We start from the raw sequence: 18,256 nt of genomic DNA, 5'->3' as shown, positions 1-18,256 counted from the left end.
GCTATGCATAGCCTATCGTGTGCTGAAAATGGCATTAAATCCCACAACAACATCAATAACATATTTACAAAATGTGCAAGATTTATAATGATGTTTGTAATTTAACTGACTGCTAAACCAACTAAAACAATTTCACAAAGTATACAAATACATCTGCAATAGAACTGAAAATATGGGGAATAAATATCACAACATTCTTGAGCAATAACAAGATTTTCAAGATAGCCCCTGTGGATAATGGATGTAAGATTAGCAGCAGTTTCATTTAAGACAAATCAGATATCATATGAAGTCACTAGGTGAAACCCTATGTTAACATGACCATCCATTCAGGAGAAGTAGTAATAAGAAGCCTTTCAAGATGGTCATCATATTATGTCTTTTGGTGAGAACCAAAAGTCAACATGGCTATGCACTGAGAATAATAAGAAAATACATCTCCTAACTACAATTAGTAATAACCAGAGTGGCCGAGTGGTCTAAAGCACTCTCCGTTATGGATCACTTCCCTCTCACCTCTGTCTGCATGGGTTCGAGTCTCTGATTCGGCTAATGTGGGTATGTAAGAAAGCTTGCCAGTAGCTTCTCGTGGGTTGGTGGTTCTTTCCGGGGTTTTCCCGGGTTCTTCCTCCACCATTAATACTGGCCACCATGTATAGCCTATCGTGTGCTGAAAAATGGCGTTAAACCCTACAACGACAACAACAATTAGTAATAAAGACAATATTGGGCAAAATGAAATACTGTACAGCATAGGCAAGGAGAGACTGAAATTCATCTGTGGCAAAAATGCATCCAAAGGAATACTTCATCACAGTTTCAAAAGGGCACAGTGTTCTATTTTTATGTGACACTATACTGAGATCATTTAACAAGTAGGTCTCATTAGCCTACTTTCTTCAGGACAAAATGACACAATATATGTTTTCAAATTTAGCAGACTGGAAAATATGATGGGAGAGTCAGGACTGAAGTACTAGAACTCTGAAACATAATGTCAACACTCAAATTACCATACCTTGACAGAAAATATATTCCCTTGATGCCCAGTGCGTATTGTTGCTTTGCTTTTTTTCTTGAAAGGATCCCATAGCATAATCTGAACATCATCTGATCCACTTGCAAGAAGCCTAAAAACAAAACATAGACACAAAATGTTAATTGGTTTCAAATCATAACACTGTGTGAACACAACAATGTTCAGAATAGGGAGTTGTATAGAACAAAAAGAGTCACCCTAAATAGAAGGATGAACCCCAGGACAGAAATGAGCATGAAGTGATAGTTTAGATTGGATTTTTAAAAAAACAGCATATTCCCCAGTTAAGAAATTACAGGTTTTCGCAGTATAATTATCACTACACTTAAGCTGTAATTACTGAAGCTAATACTATATTAGGTTGATTATAATCTGTTGTTGTGTAAGGACTTGAAATCAGAAATACAAAATTCTGGTAAGAAGCCAAATTTGTCAGATGTGAACTCCTAATGTATTATAATCTGATACCATATACATGTACATACTAGGGTTTAACAGCATGTCAGCACAATACTGACCATATGGTACCTATTAAAAGTAAAGTTATAAAAATGTAAATAATTATAAATAATTTCAAAAACAGTTTAGGAACATAAACCCTTCAAAACAAATGCAAGCAATGTACTACTAGATAAAAAATATACAGTAAAGATCTTAATTGTGTAAAAGATACATGAAACTAACAATAATGACAAAGAATGTTAAACCCTTTTAAGATAATATGTTTTTATACAAACTGCATTCCAATGAAAAGTCCAAGATTTGTTCTCATGGTAAATAATTATAAAATAATTATAAAGTTTTCAATTGAGTTTGCCTCAAAAAACCTCTTTCTTAATGGTGGAAGTCAATCCACTACACAAGAATGTGTTACACATCAGGGTATACACTCAAGTTTAACTTTATCATTCAGGAGCTATACATGAGTCAGGTGTCCTATATGTGACTGGCACAAATCCAACTCATTTCTGCTGTGTGTTCTATATGAGGGATGCTGATCTGCAATATTCAGTTTGATGTTCTGAACCATGTCAATGGAGTTTTCTTTCCAAATATTTGACACATAAAAAACATGCTGATTTATATAATGTTTGTATATATATAATCTTCCATTCAGAATGGGTGACTTCATGGCAGCTTTGGCTGCTTTATCTGTCTCTTCATTAACATTAAGTATGTGACAAGGTAGCCAACAGTACAGAACATTATTTCCAGACTGTATGAGAAAATTACATTCCTTTAAGATCTGGGATATTACCAGGCTGTCACATTTTGCAAGGTTATCATTGCTAAAAGAGAATTTAGAAAATGTATTGGAAGAAATAATTTCAGTACATACAGAACTAATAGTGACAATTTTCCACTAAAGCCAGTGTAACTGCAAAGTGCATAGACAGTGGAATGCACTGTACAATATCTAGGTTAATACCATTAGTTAGAACCATGAAGCATCACACTGATACTGCAGTGATGAGTTACATGGAGAAAACAAATACAGCAGTAAATTCCTGTGAGTTTTTAAGTGACTGTGTTAACAGTAGTATTATGGAGAATCTACTTTAATCGGCAGGGTCAAGCACCAAAGTAAACATTTAATGCTAAGTGCAATTATCTAGCCATGTGTACTCACCTGGAGAAAGCACTACAACCAGTGTCAGAATTATGCAGCAGATACCAATAAGCCACACTGGAGAAAACTCTACATCAGCAACATTGTAGGATGGTCAATATAATTTATGAATATACACAAATTTTAAAAGAAGATTGTGGCTTCCATAAAAAATGGCAAATCATTTTACAAAAAACTTTTGCTAAGACCTTACAGGAATTGTGCTAGACCTGGCAAGAAAATATTTCTGGTAAATATGACAGAAAATCAGGGGTTACACTAATTTCCTAAATGAACATGTCTGGGACTTCTGGGTGTCATTTTTGGACGTACTGGTCCTAAATACTGGTCCAAAATGTTAAATGGTAATTTAAATTTATTTTGTGCGAACATTTTAGGATACTGTCTGTTGTATTTGTAATAGTCAGGGAGAGAGAAAAAGAGGTCAACATTTTATATATTAGTAAATAATTAATATGTTGTCTTGATTTTGTAATGAAGGGAAAGTTAAGATTTAGGCATGTCCTGAAATTGAATCTTGGGATGATCATTAGTGGGGGCAAGGGGGAGATAACTGTATTAGACCTAATTCATTATTACAAGTGGAATGTGATGTACAGTACAATATCTATTTTTCATTTACAAATCTTACAAAGTTTACCTGACATGTAGTTTTAATCTTACCATTTCAGTATTTTAATATCTGACATGAAAAAATGCAAAAAAAGTTTAAAGTGACTACTTTTAGCATAAATACATTTTTTTTTATCTTTCTGCACTCACTGCTCCCATTCTGAATCAAATCTGCTCTATTCTAGCTGAAGAGAGAAGTCATTCTGCCTGATTGTTATACTCCACTATGGATCCTGTACATACACAAATTTTGGCTGGCCAAGATTACATCAATTTAATTATAATGTCAATACTAGCACTATGATTAAATATAGCACTCAAATGCTGTATAAGATAAGATACACTTACGTTCCTTTTTCATTCCATTCCAAGCAATTTACACAGCCTTGGTGTCCCTGTGAAAATATACAAGAAAGATAGCTTCATTTAGCTGAGCATTTTTCAAGGTAGTAAGGGCTGGGTGCACAAGTCAATCATGAAAAATACAGTTTTCAAGAGTAAATTGCTGCCATCAGAATTCTGCACGATTTTCAAATACCGTGGTCAGTCACTATGAAGCCCCTCAGTATCTCAGCATACTACCACCCATCTAATAATGTGGGTACTGAAACCCCTCAATATCTCAGAATACTACCACCCATCTAATAATGTGGGTACAGAAAACCCTTTGTATCTCAGCATACTACCACCCAACTGAAGCCCCTCAGTATTTCAAAATATTACCACCCATCTAATAATGTGGGTACTGAAACATCTCTGTATCTCAGCATACTACCACCCATCTAATAATGTGGGTATTGAAGCCCCTTAGTATCTCAAAATACTACCACCCGTCTAATAATGTGGGTACTGAAGCCCCTCAGTATTTCAACATACTACCACTCATCTAATAATGTGGGTATTGAAGCCCCTCAGTATCTCAACATACTACCACCCATCTAATAATGAAGGTATTGAAGCCCCTCAGTACCTCAAAATACTACCACCCTTCTAATAATGTGGGTACTGAAACCCCTCAGCATCTTGACATACTACGACCCACAAAAGCTGTCAAAATCTTAGGATACTTCTACTGGATATCTGTTGATCACAATGACTGGGTACCCCATCAAGGGAAATTTTATTACATTGAAAATGTCAACCTGAACTACTTAGTTGTAGATTCATACATTTCAAACCCCCAAGAGAGGTACAAACATAATTACTAATTTAAATGGCAAAAATACTCAGCATAAAAAAGAATTCAAAATATTATATGCCATAATTATAGAAAAGTGTATGAAAAATGTACAATTATTTCTGCTACTTACCTGGATCTTGCAGTTAAAATTCTTGCCACAAACTGGCTAAATCCATGTGGATTTGTAGTTAGTGCAACAGTACAGACACAAAACAAACTGATACATTATTATGCATAACACTTTAACTAGTCTACATGTCTAACTTCCACTGAATGGTCATGAAATCCACAAATGATGAATACTTTATTACATCAGTCTCAAATTCTTTCAAAATTTGTAAAGTGCTATTCATTTGCCCTTTTCTTGATGCAAAATCCTTCTGCTATAACATTTTTCAGTCAAATAACATCGATGAGTCACAATGAAAGCCTGTTTCTCTTAATATCTGGCACCACTTTCTTTTTCAATTTAAAGTGGTAAGCTGTGTATATGTGTATCAAAATATAATGAATCTGATACACAGTTTTACAGTCAAGAATCCCATCTATTTTCTTGGAACTATTTCATGTACAGTTACTATAAACAGAAAAAAAATGAAATTAGAGGTCTAATAATGGATAAATGAACAGCAGCCAATGGTCACATGGACAAGCCTTGAACTGTACTCATTATTCTGTGCCATGCTCACTCCTGATGTCTTTGATGTTATGTATATTTGATTTAATTATATCTGATTTAATATATATTTATTTCAATTTAATTGTTTGTCAGTTTTAAAAATTTTATTTTTCATTACATGATATTGTAATGTAAATTTATTCGTTAGAGATGATACTTTTTTTAGAAAATTGTTTGACCGTGACCTAGTTTATAAACACCAGGTGTTGATCTAAATCCTGACCTTGTTTCAGAATTTGTAGCAACCTTCATAAACAAGTTCTATTTTATTTTAAAATGATTGGTTGTTTCCAAGGTCATGATGGGACTTTGTCTTTAAGATATAAACCATTTTATTAATTTTTTTTTATTTCTTAGAGTAAAAATGATTGGTTTTCATCAGGCACACTTGGTAAATGTGAGCTGTAACAAGTATTTGCTTCTATAAACTTCCAGAATATGATCATGTGACCCTTGTTTATGTTTTAGAAAGCCCATATAACCCATGTTTTGGAGAATTAATCTCAATAGAAATTGGGCTGTTAAATTGTTAGGTGTATGTTTTGCTGTTTGGAGTCATTTCAAATTACTTGGTTTGGAGTTATTTCAAATTACTAAAATTTAAAAAGATTAATTCTTTTATTTTTCTGGAAAATACATGTGGACAATTTTTTTAATTATAAAATTGTATTCAGCTATCAGTAACTGGAGTGATAATTTTTATTTCTACAAGGAACTGTAGACTTCAACACTACAGATTGTAGCATATGTCATCATCTTTCATTTTGGATTCTTCGTCGGGATGCAAACATGAAATCAGTAGAACATTTTGTTATTAGGACTACTAAAAGTTTATTCTCTGATTATTTTTGGATGAATTTTGGATTTGATTCTATAAAACTAAGTTTATATTTTTTTTTATTTTTACAGAATTTTTCCAGGGAAATAAATTATTGTATTTTTCAAAGCTTGTTGTTTTCACTCTTTCTTGTACTACTGTTTATTCGAGACTAAACAAGTGACATAAGATTGATTAGAACTTGGAAACATGTCATTTTTTTGTTTTGTTTTAAACTTTCAACGGTACCCAGTTGTCCATTTATTACCCGGGTTATTATCAATGGGTGGGTTTGACAGCTTTACCACCCATCTAATAATGTGGGCACTGAAGCCCCTCAGTATCTCAGTATACTATTGTTCATCTTATAATGTGGGTATAATCATAGATTCCACTGACTTGTTTGAATTCTGTTTAATCAATTACTGCTTAAGTCTACTCCTTCATTTTTTTCTTGGCTAATTAAAACCAACACGAAATGATTTCACATCATTAAATACAGTATAACCTATACTTATTATCTTCCAATGCACAATTATGTCAGATCTTTGTGAGAATATCCCCTGATACAAGGCTCCCTAAATTATAATAAAGGTAACTTTTATTGTCTTCATAAAAACAATGTTATAAAGAAGAACGCTGTATTTAATTTTGTCACTAAGGCACATGGGATTCAGGCTAAAATTTGTCCCTTGAAGACCTTTAAAAACGTTCAGTCATGTATGAAACTCTCAGACTAAGTAAACATCTCTAACATCCTGCCAATTCCATTTTCCTGATATATTTTTGCAGCAAACATTAATTCCATAAATTTTCACATCTGGTTAGATAATTTAGTAAAACCACTAAAAATGCATTATAGTTCTTCACTCTAATAGTAACTAATAAAGAATATGAAATTCGTATATTAACAAACTCATTTTAAAAACAATATAAAAAAAAACTATTAAATGGCACAACCTGTTATAAGCCTGTTACAGGAAATACGGAATATTTTCTTACTTGGACTTTGTATAAATGTATGATCTAGAATTTATATTTAATTATTACTGTTAGAGCTACCCATTTCAAGCTTCACTCCTTGGTACTGTTTCATGATGAATTGCAATTGAACTTAGAGTCACATTTTCATATATATATATATATATATATATATATATATATATATATATATATTATATTGTTTGGCTGTAAAATGCTGACAAATACCATGCTTAGATCTGTATTATTAATAGCAAGTTCCCAGACTGACCATGCATAGTAAAATAGTTGATCAAGGTCTGTGCTGTTTGCTTGAAACCATGAATGGATCACACAAACAACTGGTAACAGACTTTGACCTGATGCTACATTATGTGATGGCGGATCTGGATCCATGCTGCTCATGATTGATTTTGCATATATACTCAGTAAGGTGTCTCTCATACTAAAGCAGCTGCTTACAAATATTTTGAGAAAATGACCATCAGAAATATTTACCTTGAAGAGAAAATAACTGGACCACACAGCTTTCAAACTCTTATTATATTCAGAGTATGAAACTCATTAACCTGATGGATTTTAACAAGCTTCATAAATTTTAGGATAAACCATCCTCTTTTTAAAATAACTACAATGTGATTACCTTTATACAACAAAAGCTATAAGAGAAAAGTCTAGTTCAACTGTTCAAAATTGCTTAATATCAAAAAAGGAAAAAAAACTGTTAACATGAAAAATAATACCTACGTAATGTAACACTACAAAAACTGTTTGAAGAATATAACATATTCTTTAAGCACCTACATGTGGCTTACCAGAATCTCTGATTTTCATTCAAGTAAAACAAATGCTTCTCAAACTGCAATCTGCTGTAGACAGATTGACATATCAACAGGAACACATATGAGCAGACAGGAGATTATATCCACAAACATGCACATGTAAAAATATATCACAATTTAACTATAAATAGGTCATGGTGACTGACTTATGGTACAGTAATGAAGTATTTTTCAAGATGCTTCTATTCATAAGTTTCCATTTTTGCAGAGGCAAAATTTACCAACAAATTCAAACAAACAGCATTTTCTTATAGATTTATCATATGTAAGTGTAGGCCATAATGACAAATCCATAACAGATAGGTGGAAAAGCACTGCCCTAGATTTCTTAATGTTCAGAATTAGCAACTCTAGGTCTAATTCTTGCCAGGATATACATCCATAGGAAAGAGTCAAACTAATGCATTGCTCAACAGAAACTTGCCTCCAAATATTATTCATGTCCCAATTTTTGACACTAAACCAAACAATGCTCCATATAATGTATCAAATGTTTCCCTGTAAGCATTACTACGAATGATAATAAGCCCATCTGTGTAGAGTAAACCTCATCAATGTAAATTCAGTGATGATACCAACAGTGACAAACATGATGTCAAATATCATTCAAGCATAAATTCATAGTCTGCTTAATAAATTATGGTTGCCCACGGCAGATGATGTCCTAGACAGGTTTAACTCTATAGCAAGGACTAGCAAGCAAGCATTTTGCACAATTCTAAAATGCCAGTAAACTGTATAACATTTTTATTGGAGAATAACAACTATCAAAATTTCGCTGGTACTGAAACAAACTATAATATTTCAAGTCCTGATAAGTAGAATGTGCCCCCAAACTCTAACAATGTTTTTAATTCTTCCAAGCCCCTACTCCAACAGACGTCTCGCTAGAGTCCAGGACTCCTATTTTGGGAAAGACAGGAGTCCCACCAGCATAAGTTGCAGTTCCCTGCCAGAAACATATTGGGCATACCTGAAGTGGCTAAATTTCAAGATGAGTACAACCAGTGGTTGCACTGAGTTTAATTTTCTAACTTCTTTACACTACTGACATAAAACTCTTGTTTGTCCATTAGAGTGAGAATGAATTATGTCAGGCCAAATTCTAAACTAGGCATCACACAGTGACCCATGAAAAATATCAGTTCTAGAAACTTCCATCACTCTGATGAATTTCATTATAATCTTCGTCAATTTGCTTTATAACCCCCAAATACTTATCCAAATTCCAAACAGCATTTTGTCTCACTCTCAACATTTCTTGATTTCGATGCCACATGGATTATTTACTTGGCAACACTTGGAAATGAACACAAAAATGAAATCCGAACTTGCCGCCAAGCTATTGGGTCATGTTCTTCAAATGTACTCTTACAGTGACAACATGTACATCTAGGGATCTATCAGCCATTAAATAGCATTAAATTTTCTCATCATAAATATCAGCACGGCTCTAGTGATCAGTTGATCAACACATTTTCCCACTCAGCAGGTGGTTTAAGCAGGGCTGGCAAGCACTTGAATTTGCCGTCTGGCAAATGTGTGCATATGGAGGACTCCTGTATAAGTGATTTTCAGCATCCCAGAAAAGAAATTGCATCCAAATACAAGTGATTAAGCATTTATGAGATCTCTGTTCACTCAGCCAAGCTGCAAGGTATTTCTTGTAGCCATCATTAATTATAATAGCCTGAATACACGTCTAACTTGGTGATTTGATGACAGTAGAGATTATGTAGGTTTAAATTAAGAACCTACCCCTACTGGTAAACATTAATCTCAGTGTACTGTAAATCAGCAAACATAACATATATCCAAGTATAACATGCACTCATGTATTACATGCAGTTTTCTATTGTGTGCCACAAAAAACCTTGTGCATGGATGTAATAACCTACAGAGTTTCGTAAAGAACAACAAACAATCAAAATCTGTGTTTGCTTCTTTTCATTATAAACATAGTATAAAATTCTAGGGTATAGTGGATCATCCTTTCTGTTTACCATTCAACCCCATTACTGTCTAAATTTTGATCCATGCATTCCACTTGATAAAAGGACATACCGCAGCATAGCTATTTCAACCAAACTAAGCCAATTCACAATTAGTCTCCTCACCTTGAGCTGTCTCAATTATTCTATGATGACTCCACATACTTTCTTTTTAAATACAGGAACAAAGCTATGCCGACCCAATAATTCAAAATCAATAAAATTATCATGTACCTGTAAACAATCATCAGATGGTATGAACTATGTACCATCTGATTCTACAAATCAACAATGTAGTAAATTAAGGTATGGGAGCTCTGGCATGAATAATACCATCTACTACTCACAATGGATTCCGTAAATGTGAAATTCTTTTGGAAGTCAATTTGTCAGCTCTGGATCCAAATAAGACAGAGAATCAAATGCAGCATCACATGTCTCAACCATCAATGAAATGCTTATCCAAGGTTTGCTGGTATTTTGAAATTCTACTTAACACAATTTGCATTATTCTTTTAATATTACTGACATTGATATATATCACAAAAGAAGTTCATGTTCTAAAATTATATCTATGGCAGTTTAATAACATATTAGTAAACAAAACAACATTGTCATTCTTCATAAATGAGTAACTTATTAAACTGATGATGCTGATTTTATTATACAGGTCTATTCTTCTTGCTATTATATCCTTTTTAAGCTTAAAACATACAGCTGAAATGTAACATATTTAACTTAGAGCATTGTTTGAAATATTTACTACAACATAATAGTACAAGTAAAAATTAAAATGTATAATACATGGACATATATATACCAATGGGGAGGTGGGGGTGCAAGGTTGGAAAAACCATGGACAGCATGTTATGTTTGCTAATTTACAGTATACAGTCAAAGACCTTAAAACTGCCAAGATTCAAAATGTGATATATTCCCCAGTGAAACATTGATATTCCTATGAAACATCCACCTTGAATGATAAATGAAAAAGACAGATATAAAAAAGAACTTGATCTAAAAACTGTAACCATGGCGGGACACAAAAGCTGATGCCTACACGGGCACATATGATTTCCTTCTTCATTGCATATTTGAGCTAAAAAAGGACTGTCGCAACTTCAAAAAAATACTAACAGTGAACATGGAAAGAAATAATAGTTTAACTCAATTAAATGGGAATTGTTCTTTATGAACAAATTATTCGTAACCAACCACACGCCATAGTCAGACATACAAACCTCTAACTCTGCCTCAAGACCAAGACGTGCAATCAGATGTGGCGTCACTTGCAGATTTCTCTGGTAACTGGTGCAAGCAGAAGCCTATAGAGAAAAAAGACAAAGTTGAATATATGCAACTATACTTTCAGGTTCCTATTTTGGTCAATTTTGCTGACACATCTAAATTCATCTTTTCAATTTCAGGTGGGAGGCCCCGAGTGGCTGAGTGGTCTAAAGCGCTCTCCGTTATGGATTACTGCCATATCACAGGGATCGTCCTGGGCTTCGCCAATGTCGCAAATTGCGATTTTTTTTCCTTATTGGCGACAAAAATATCCCATCTGGCGATTTTTTTGGCGACAGACTTTTTGGTTATTTAATTTGTACACACAATCATAGATTTGGACTGGATAAATTAAAAAGGAGAACGAAAGGAAGCCACAAACTTGACTAAGCAATGCATTGGAATCAATCTGTTACACAAACAATCCTTTGTTCGTATTGACAACCCCATCTTTACAGTGCATTGTTACATCATAATCTGCTTATGCTGACATCTGGGCTGAGTATGCTGTAATGCAGTCAATCATGCTACCGAACTATACCTACAACTGACCGACTTCTGAAGACGCGAATAGAACAGATACAATTAATTGAATGGCTAAATCTTCTGTTGGTTTTTTTTTTTTTTTTTTTACATATACCAGTACAATAGTTTTGCTGAACCTTCATAGAAAACTGATAACCTTTGAAGTACCGACTACTGTGTATAAATACAAAGCAAATGGAAAAATCTCAATCACAATTATATCTGTCGCCAGTGCAGCATTTTACTCATTGATCTTTTCCTTTTGCCATCAATCCATGTTACGGCTGCTGAGACTTAAACTCCGAAACAAGAAATAGCACAAAACAAAAACAACAACCAGTTTTGCATAATTAATAATAATTATTTATTTCTCAAAATACAAGAGTGAAAGAATCTCTAAATTGGGTATGAATTTATGCTTATATATACGGTCCAATATTGCCAGGTGTTTATTCGTGTAAGTTTCATTCGTGGGAATGTAGATCCTATTCTGTTTGTCGAGAAAATTTATACAGCATTCAGTGATCATTCTTGGGATTTAGGAAGCAATTCACTACAAGCTTTGTTAAGCTAGCCATAAGGGGGGGGGGGCTGCTGATAGACTACTGGTGTCACCTGTCAGTGCTGTTGACTGTGAACGTGGATTCAGTAAGATGAACCTCATAAAAACTGACATCAGAAATAAACTCTGCATCTCATCTCTCGAGAATTTCATGAGAATCAGCATGTACAGATGTGAAAAATTAGACTTTGAAACTGCATTCAAAAAGTGGGCAGCCCTAAAATTGCGACGGACCTTCATGTAACACTTTGTAACATTTTGTTAATGCTTGTTGTAATTAAAGAATTAAGTAACCCATCTTTTGTAATTTTCATTGCCTGTTACATTAATAGACTAAATTAACACTTGGAAAAATGTACACTATTTGTTCTGGCGACACTTTTTGAAAATTGGCGACAAAATATTGAGGTTGGCGATTTTTTTGGCGACAGCTTTTTAAAAGCCAGGACCATCCCTGTATCACCTATGTCTGCATGGATTCAAGTCTAGGATTCAGCCAATGTGGGTATGTGAGAAAGCTTGCCAGTAGCTTCTCGTGGGTCAGTGGTTTTTCCCAGGTTCTTCCTCCATCATTAATACTGGCTGCCATGCATAGCCTATCGTGTGCTGAAACATGGCGTTAAACCCCACAACAACAACTTTTCAGATGGCAAAGATTTATGTATGTTATAATTTATTATCAATTTTCATTTGATAAGAGCTTTATTTTTTTTTAAAATAATTTCTGAGCAAACCATACCCCTATTCCCAACCCATCCCCAACCCTTAGAGTGTATTACAGATTGTGCCCTAAAACATGAACTAATCCTGGAAAATTGGGTGTCCATGACTGTTAATTGCATATTTTTTTAAATTAAAAAAGTGCAATTCATATAGAAAATTGTAGCTACAGTACTAATTTCACTTTTATGTATTTGGCATTTTGACTCCTCTATGTGATCTAAGGGGGACAAAATTAGAAATGAAATAAATCTGCAACGAATTATGATCATGGATGAAGTATCTCACCAGACTTAGAGAATTTGCAACTAATTTAAACTGTTGCTGGAGTTTACACAAAGGACAGAGAAAATGAAACATCACAAAGCTATTTATAAAGAAATATCAAGATAAAATCAATTGATTTCCTCAAGCAATTTATTTTAAAGACAGCATTAGAGATGATTTACAAAATACAGTCTAGATATAATAAAATTATGTATTTCAAGTGAACAAATTTTTTTGGACAGAATTTCCCTCATTTGATGGCAAAATCAGTAATATCAATACATGTCAGTATCAACTATCATCATCAAAATTAATCCCTATCTTATTGCAAGTAAACTGAGTTCTTTGATAACACATACTTCATAATGCAGATTTTTCATAGAGTGTATTTTGAAAACCCAGAGATATCCAGTGAATTTAACTGATCTCTGCTCTTTAGCAAGAAATAGTGTAAACAATAACCAAATAGTCATATAGTTTTGGAATGAACATTAAAAAAAAACGAGTAAAAAAATTAGCAATAATAAAGATCCCAAGACATATAATGCAATATATTACAGTATGGTACTTTCCTCTGTTACAGTTAAGAACACTCATGTGATGGAAGGAAGTTCAATGTAGGATGGTCTTTTTTCAGTTATATGTCAGTGCATGCTATGCACACCATAATAATTCTCATCTTGTTCTCTAAAATTGCAATTCATGTCATCTATATATACAGATAAAGGTAATACCGTCATTTACAAATGCTTGCAAGTCATAATGGTCTGATAGTGAGCAAGAATACAAATTAATAAGTATTTCAAATCTCATTATTCAAAATTTTAATTGATGGTACTCCCACCCTCATTACCCAAGAAACCCCATTATGTTAAGGACTGAACTATTTAAATTGCTGATAGTATAGTGCAGAAATCTGGCTTTATTAATAGCGAGATTGTAACAGTTGCCATACTATATCAGTTGCCACATGATGTAGTCATCTTTACAATTTTGTGTATGAATTTGGTAGATATGTAGAACTTTCTTTACATGACAATATTTGCATTTCTCTGTTACTAACAAAAAGAAGTTACTGAATTGGGGATAAAAGTTTTAAAAGAGCACCTTGTCAGAATTGTTTTGCATTATAAATCTCTATATCAGGAGCTGCAGTGGCTCAGTTGTTAATGTGCTGAACTCAAAACCAAAACAGTGCAGGTTCGAATCCTACCAATGGACCAGCATGGGTCAGTTACTATGCTGTTTCCTTGTACAAAGCACATTATTCCCTTTGCCTTGGAACTAATAAGCCTATTTGCATTGCTGTACTATAAACTACCAACCATTAGTCCTACATGTAAGACTTCGATGTTGATATTTATGTTTTGGGTGCCTGGGTCTTACTGCCTAACTAACAGTGCCGTGTAATGTGTTTTATGTCGACTAACATCATAATGAAAGTCACATTTTCAGGAATATCTCACACAACTGGCAACCAATAATAATGCTTTTCTACAAAGTAAAGTCATAATGTTTTAGTAAGACTTTACTTACTCTGATGTCTTTTCTCTAATAAATTCAAATTCTCACAAAAGAAATGGACCTGTTTTAAAATTTTGTTGGCCTAAGTTTCAGTTGGCTGGAAAGCGATGAAAGCTGGGAATGCCAAAATTGGGTTATGTTGAAATATTATTCTTTAACAAAATGAATAAAAATATATTATGCCTATTGGAACTGTAAGCAAAGTTTCGTTTCATTCAAGAAACATATCCCCCACACGAACATACTTGAAAATACCTAGACTACTGTCACATTTCAACAAATTCAAATGTATGTCAACAGAACATGAAAATGCGCCCATTTGCATGTGTCAGATTTTGATTCCACCTGGATAAAGACAGCACAGTATGTATGTTAATTTCATATCAATTTGTGGCAGAGTGTCCATATGGGCTGCCAAGTGCGAGATATTCCTGAAACTTTGACTATTCATTCCGATGTCAACTGACATCGGAACACGCTATACAAGGCCTTCATTTGGGTAGTAAGGAGTAGCACTAAAACATAAATAACATGTGATATATCTTACATTGTAGGACTAACCAACCCCTCGTGGTGGTTCTTTCCGGGGATTTCCCGGGTTCTTCCTCCACCATTAATACTGGCCGCCATGTATAGCCTATCGTGTGCTGAAAAATGGCGTTAAACCCTACAACAACAACAACAACAACCCCCAAAACCAAACATCTCTGTATCACTGCAAATATTGTACGTTTCAGTTCTTGAACAAAACTCACATTAATTTCCCTTTCCAATTTTCTCCGTAGCGTTCCTCTCGTGTAATTCATGGCCGTGATGACGATCAAATATAGTTAGAACCTGAAGTATGAATAATATATTTAACTTGTCCAGTATAAAGGTATACAGAGCCTCGGAGGTAAACAGCAACAATACGCTGCCTGAAGAGACTGTTTTTCCGTCAAAACATTTACGTCTTTGTGCTATTTGCTTAGGAAAAATATAACAATATGATCATTTTTAGAAGTTCTGTGTGGAACCAGCAGTTCAAGCCAAAGAGCTGAAATGAGCACACAAATCTTTATCACTGTACGTTGCGTTGAGTTAAAACTTTCTGTCACAATTTGTGTCAGCTTTGATGAGCAACGCTGCTGACGAATTTGTTTTATAGAAACGAACTGTAATTAATTGAAGTTAACAGATGTAAAAAATCTTCTATCTAATGCACTTAGTATATAAATAGTATGATAAGATTAATATATTGGAATTCGTTTTTGCAAAATCATAAAAGGACGCATAAAAATTACAAAATTTTACTATATTCCGTTTCATTTAATTTAATTATTAATAGATATACACACTCACACGTACTTCTACTTTTCTTAGGCCAATCATCTTTCAATAAAATCTATCGGATTTATAGACAGAGAAGGATTTAAAAATAATACATATGACATATTTCACTTGTATCTATTTAATAAACTTAGTTTAAAAACTACGTATTCTCTGCAACCGTTTACGGCAACCTTACCGGAAGTATAGATTATTTTATGATAACAATGGCTGCTTTGGGCGAGAGAATCATACTCCAAAGCGATTGGGATCAGGTTTTAAAGTAAACAATTTGTCAATTTCATTGTTTTAATATTTGAATATAGAATATTGAGTTTCCTATTATTATATTGCGGTAATATGTCTGAAAAATCGAAAGTTAAATGAACAGCTGAGGTTTGTGGCCTCCAAATAGTTGACGAAGCCAATGAAGTAGCAACTTTCTGGTTTGGATAGGGAATTGATATAGTGCATGGAAGTTTGGCATTAGTGCTTCGTATGAGAAAGTCATCAGATGGGATGTGATTCACCGTCCTTCTATCAAAAAAGTTTTCCATACAATATTCACTTAATTTTCTCATCTTTTCAAGGTTTCGAAGAATGGCGTCATACCCATACTCCTACAGTGTAAGACACAGCACATGTTTTTGTTTTGATGCTGTGTCTTACTACCCAAATAACTGCCTTGTATAGCGTGTTCCGATGTTGGTTGATATCAGAATGAGTAGTCAAATTTTCACGAATGTCTCACACACTTGGCAGCCTATATCGACACTCTTCCACTAATTTATATATAATTAATAAACTTAATGTGCTGTCTTTATCCTGGCGGAATGAAAGTATAACACATGCAAATGGGTGCATTTTCATGTTCTTTTGACATACATTTGAATTTGTTGCAATGTGACAGTGTCGTGGTATGCCGAAGTATGTTTAGATTCATGTGGGGGATATGTTTCTTGAACGAAATGAAATGTTGCTTACAATATATTTGTATTCTTTTCGCTAAAGAATAATATTTCAGCTTAACCTGATTCTGGCATTCCCGGCTTTCATCGCTTTCCAGACAGCTGAAATGTCGGCCAATGAAACTTGAAAACAGGGCCATTTCTTTTGTGAGAATTTGAATTTATTAGAGAAAAAACATCAGGGTGAGTAAAGTCTGCCAAAAACAATATAACTTTACTTTGTAGAAGAGTGTCATTATTGGTTGCCATTTGTGTGATATTCCAGAAAATTTGACTTTTGTTACACTGTTAGTCGACATCAAAACATGCTACACAGTGCCGTTAGTTAGTCACTAAGACCCATCACCCTGCAGAACAAAAATATTGGGTGATTTGTGTTACATTGTAGGAATAGTCACGGCCCTAACTGGGCGACTGTCAAATAAGAACGAAACTTGAAAAGCAGTGGGAAATACATTAAAATATTTTTTGTTTTTAAATGCATGAAGGTTTGTATATTTATAAGCATAAAATGAATTTGATAGTTCATACATGTCTTGCATCCATTGATGAATTGTCAGAGTAACTTAATTTATTTTGATAATATTGATCAGGTTGATCCTTGTTCAGAGCTAATTCACTGTTATTATGCCATCCAGATAATGCACTAAATGATAGGTCATGAGATTTCATGAGATTACACTGTCATTCATCAGGGATGGTCTTCAGCTTAAAAAAACATGTCACCCAGATTTCAAATTTTTTTGGGGTACCACTCATTAGAACAAAATAGTAATGAAAGTACCTTTTCACTCCATCCATTTGTCTGTTAATCAGTCTCACATGTAGGAGGTCACAGGTTTGAACCCCAGCTGATTCATATCAGAGACTTTTAAAAATGGTACTAACAGCTGCTTCGTTAGGTGCTCAGCATTAAGAGGTTAGTGTTAGGACTGGTCAGCCTGGTGTGAGGATAATGTGACTGGGTGGGACATCATGCTACATGTCCGCAGCATGATGCCTCTGTGCTAGGAATCACTATAAACTGCCACACTGCAGACATCACAGCAATATGAATGAAATATTGTTAAAGCTACATTAAACATCCAAATCACACACACACATACACACTTAGTGAATCTGTTTGTTTATCCATTTGCACTTCTTGTAACCATCAAAGTTCTGCAACCCTTGCATATAATTGAGTGTCATTTGGTAGGTGGACTGCCAATTTCATGTAGATATGCATTATAAAGGTTTGTTCTTTTTAGGGTCCAGCCTTAACAGAGTTATTGCCCTTTTTCCATTGATTTTAAATTTCCACCACAGCATGTCCTTGTAACCA

General features: G+C 34.0%; 2 protein-coding genes across 2 annotated transcripts in view; one reads left to right on the top strand and one right to left on the bottom strand.

The window, feature by feature from the left end:
• The window catches only part of LOC149797160 (WD and tetratricopeptide repeats protein 1-like), a 54,611-nt gene extending 38,836 nt beyond the window's left edge, over window positions 1-15,775 (bottom strand). Inside the window, exons 1-4 of the mRNA XM_089961833.1 lie at window positions 15,412-15,775; window positions 11,013-11,096; window positions 3,630-3,676; window positions 1,019-1,130 (exon numbers count right to left, since the gene is read on the bottom strand). Of these exons, the coding sequence (XP_089817959.1) occupies window positions 1,019-1,130; window positions 3,630-3,676; window positions 11,013-11,096; window positions 15,412-15,462 (294 nt within the window). The 5' untranslated portion in view covers window positions 15,463-15,775. The remainder of the gene's footprint in view (window positions 1-1,018; window positions 1,131-3,629; window positions 3,677-11,012; window positions 11,097-15,411) is intronic.
• A 389-nt stretch (window positions 15,776-16,164) lies between these two features.
• Window positions 16,165-18,256, top strand: part of LOC149797159 (proteasomal ATPase-associated factor 1-like) — a 45,698-nt gene continuing 43,606 nt past the window's right edge. The window contains exon 1 of the mRNA XM_089961832.1: window positions 16,165-16,247. Coding sequence (XP_089817958.1) covers window positions 16,183-16,247 — 65 coding nt within the window. The 5' untranslated portion in view covers window positions 16,165-16,182. The remainder of the gene's footprint in view (window positions 16,248-18,256) is intronic.

The sequence above is a fragment of the Sinohyriopsis cumingii genome, chromosome 6 (genome assembly GCF_028554795.1).
Source record: "Sinohyriopsis cumingii isolate HCF-2022 chromosome 6, ASM2855479v2, whole genome shotgun sequence".
Classification (NCBI taxonomy): domain Eukaryota; kingdom Metazoa; phylum Mollusca; class Bivalvia; order Unionida; family Unionidae; genus Sinohyriopsis; species Sinohyriopsis cumingii.
Note: the sequence above shows the minus strand (reverse complement) of the source record. Positions and strands in the feature narration are given on the sequence as shown.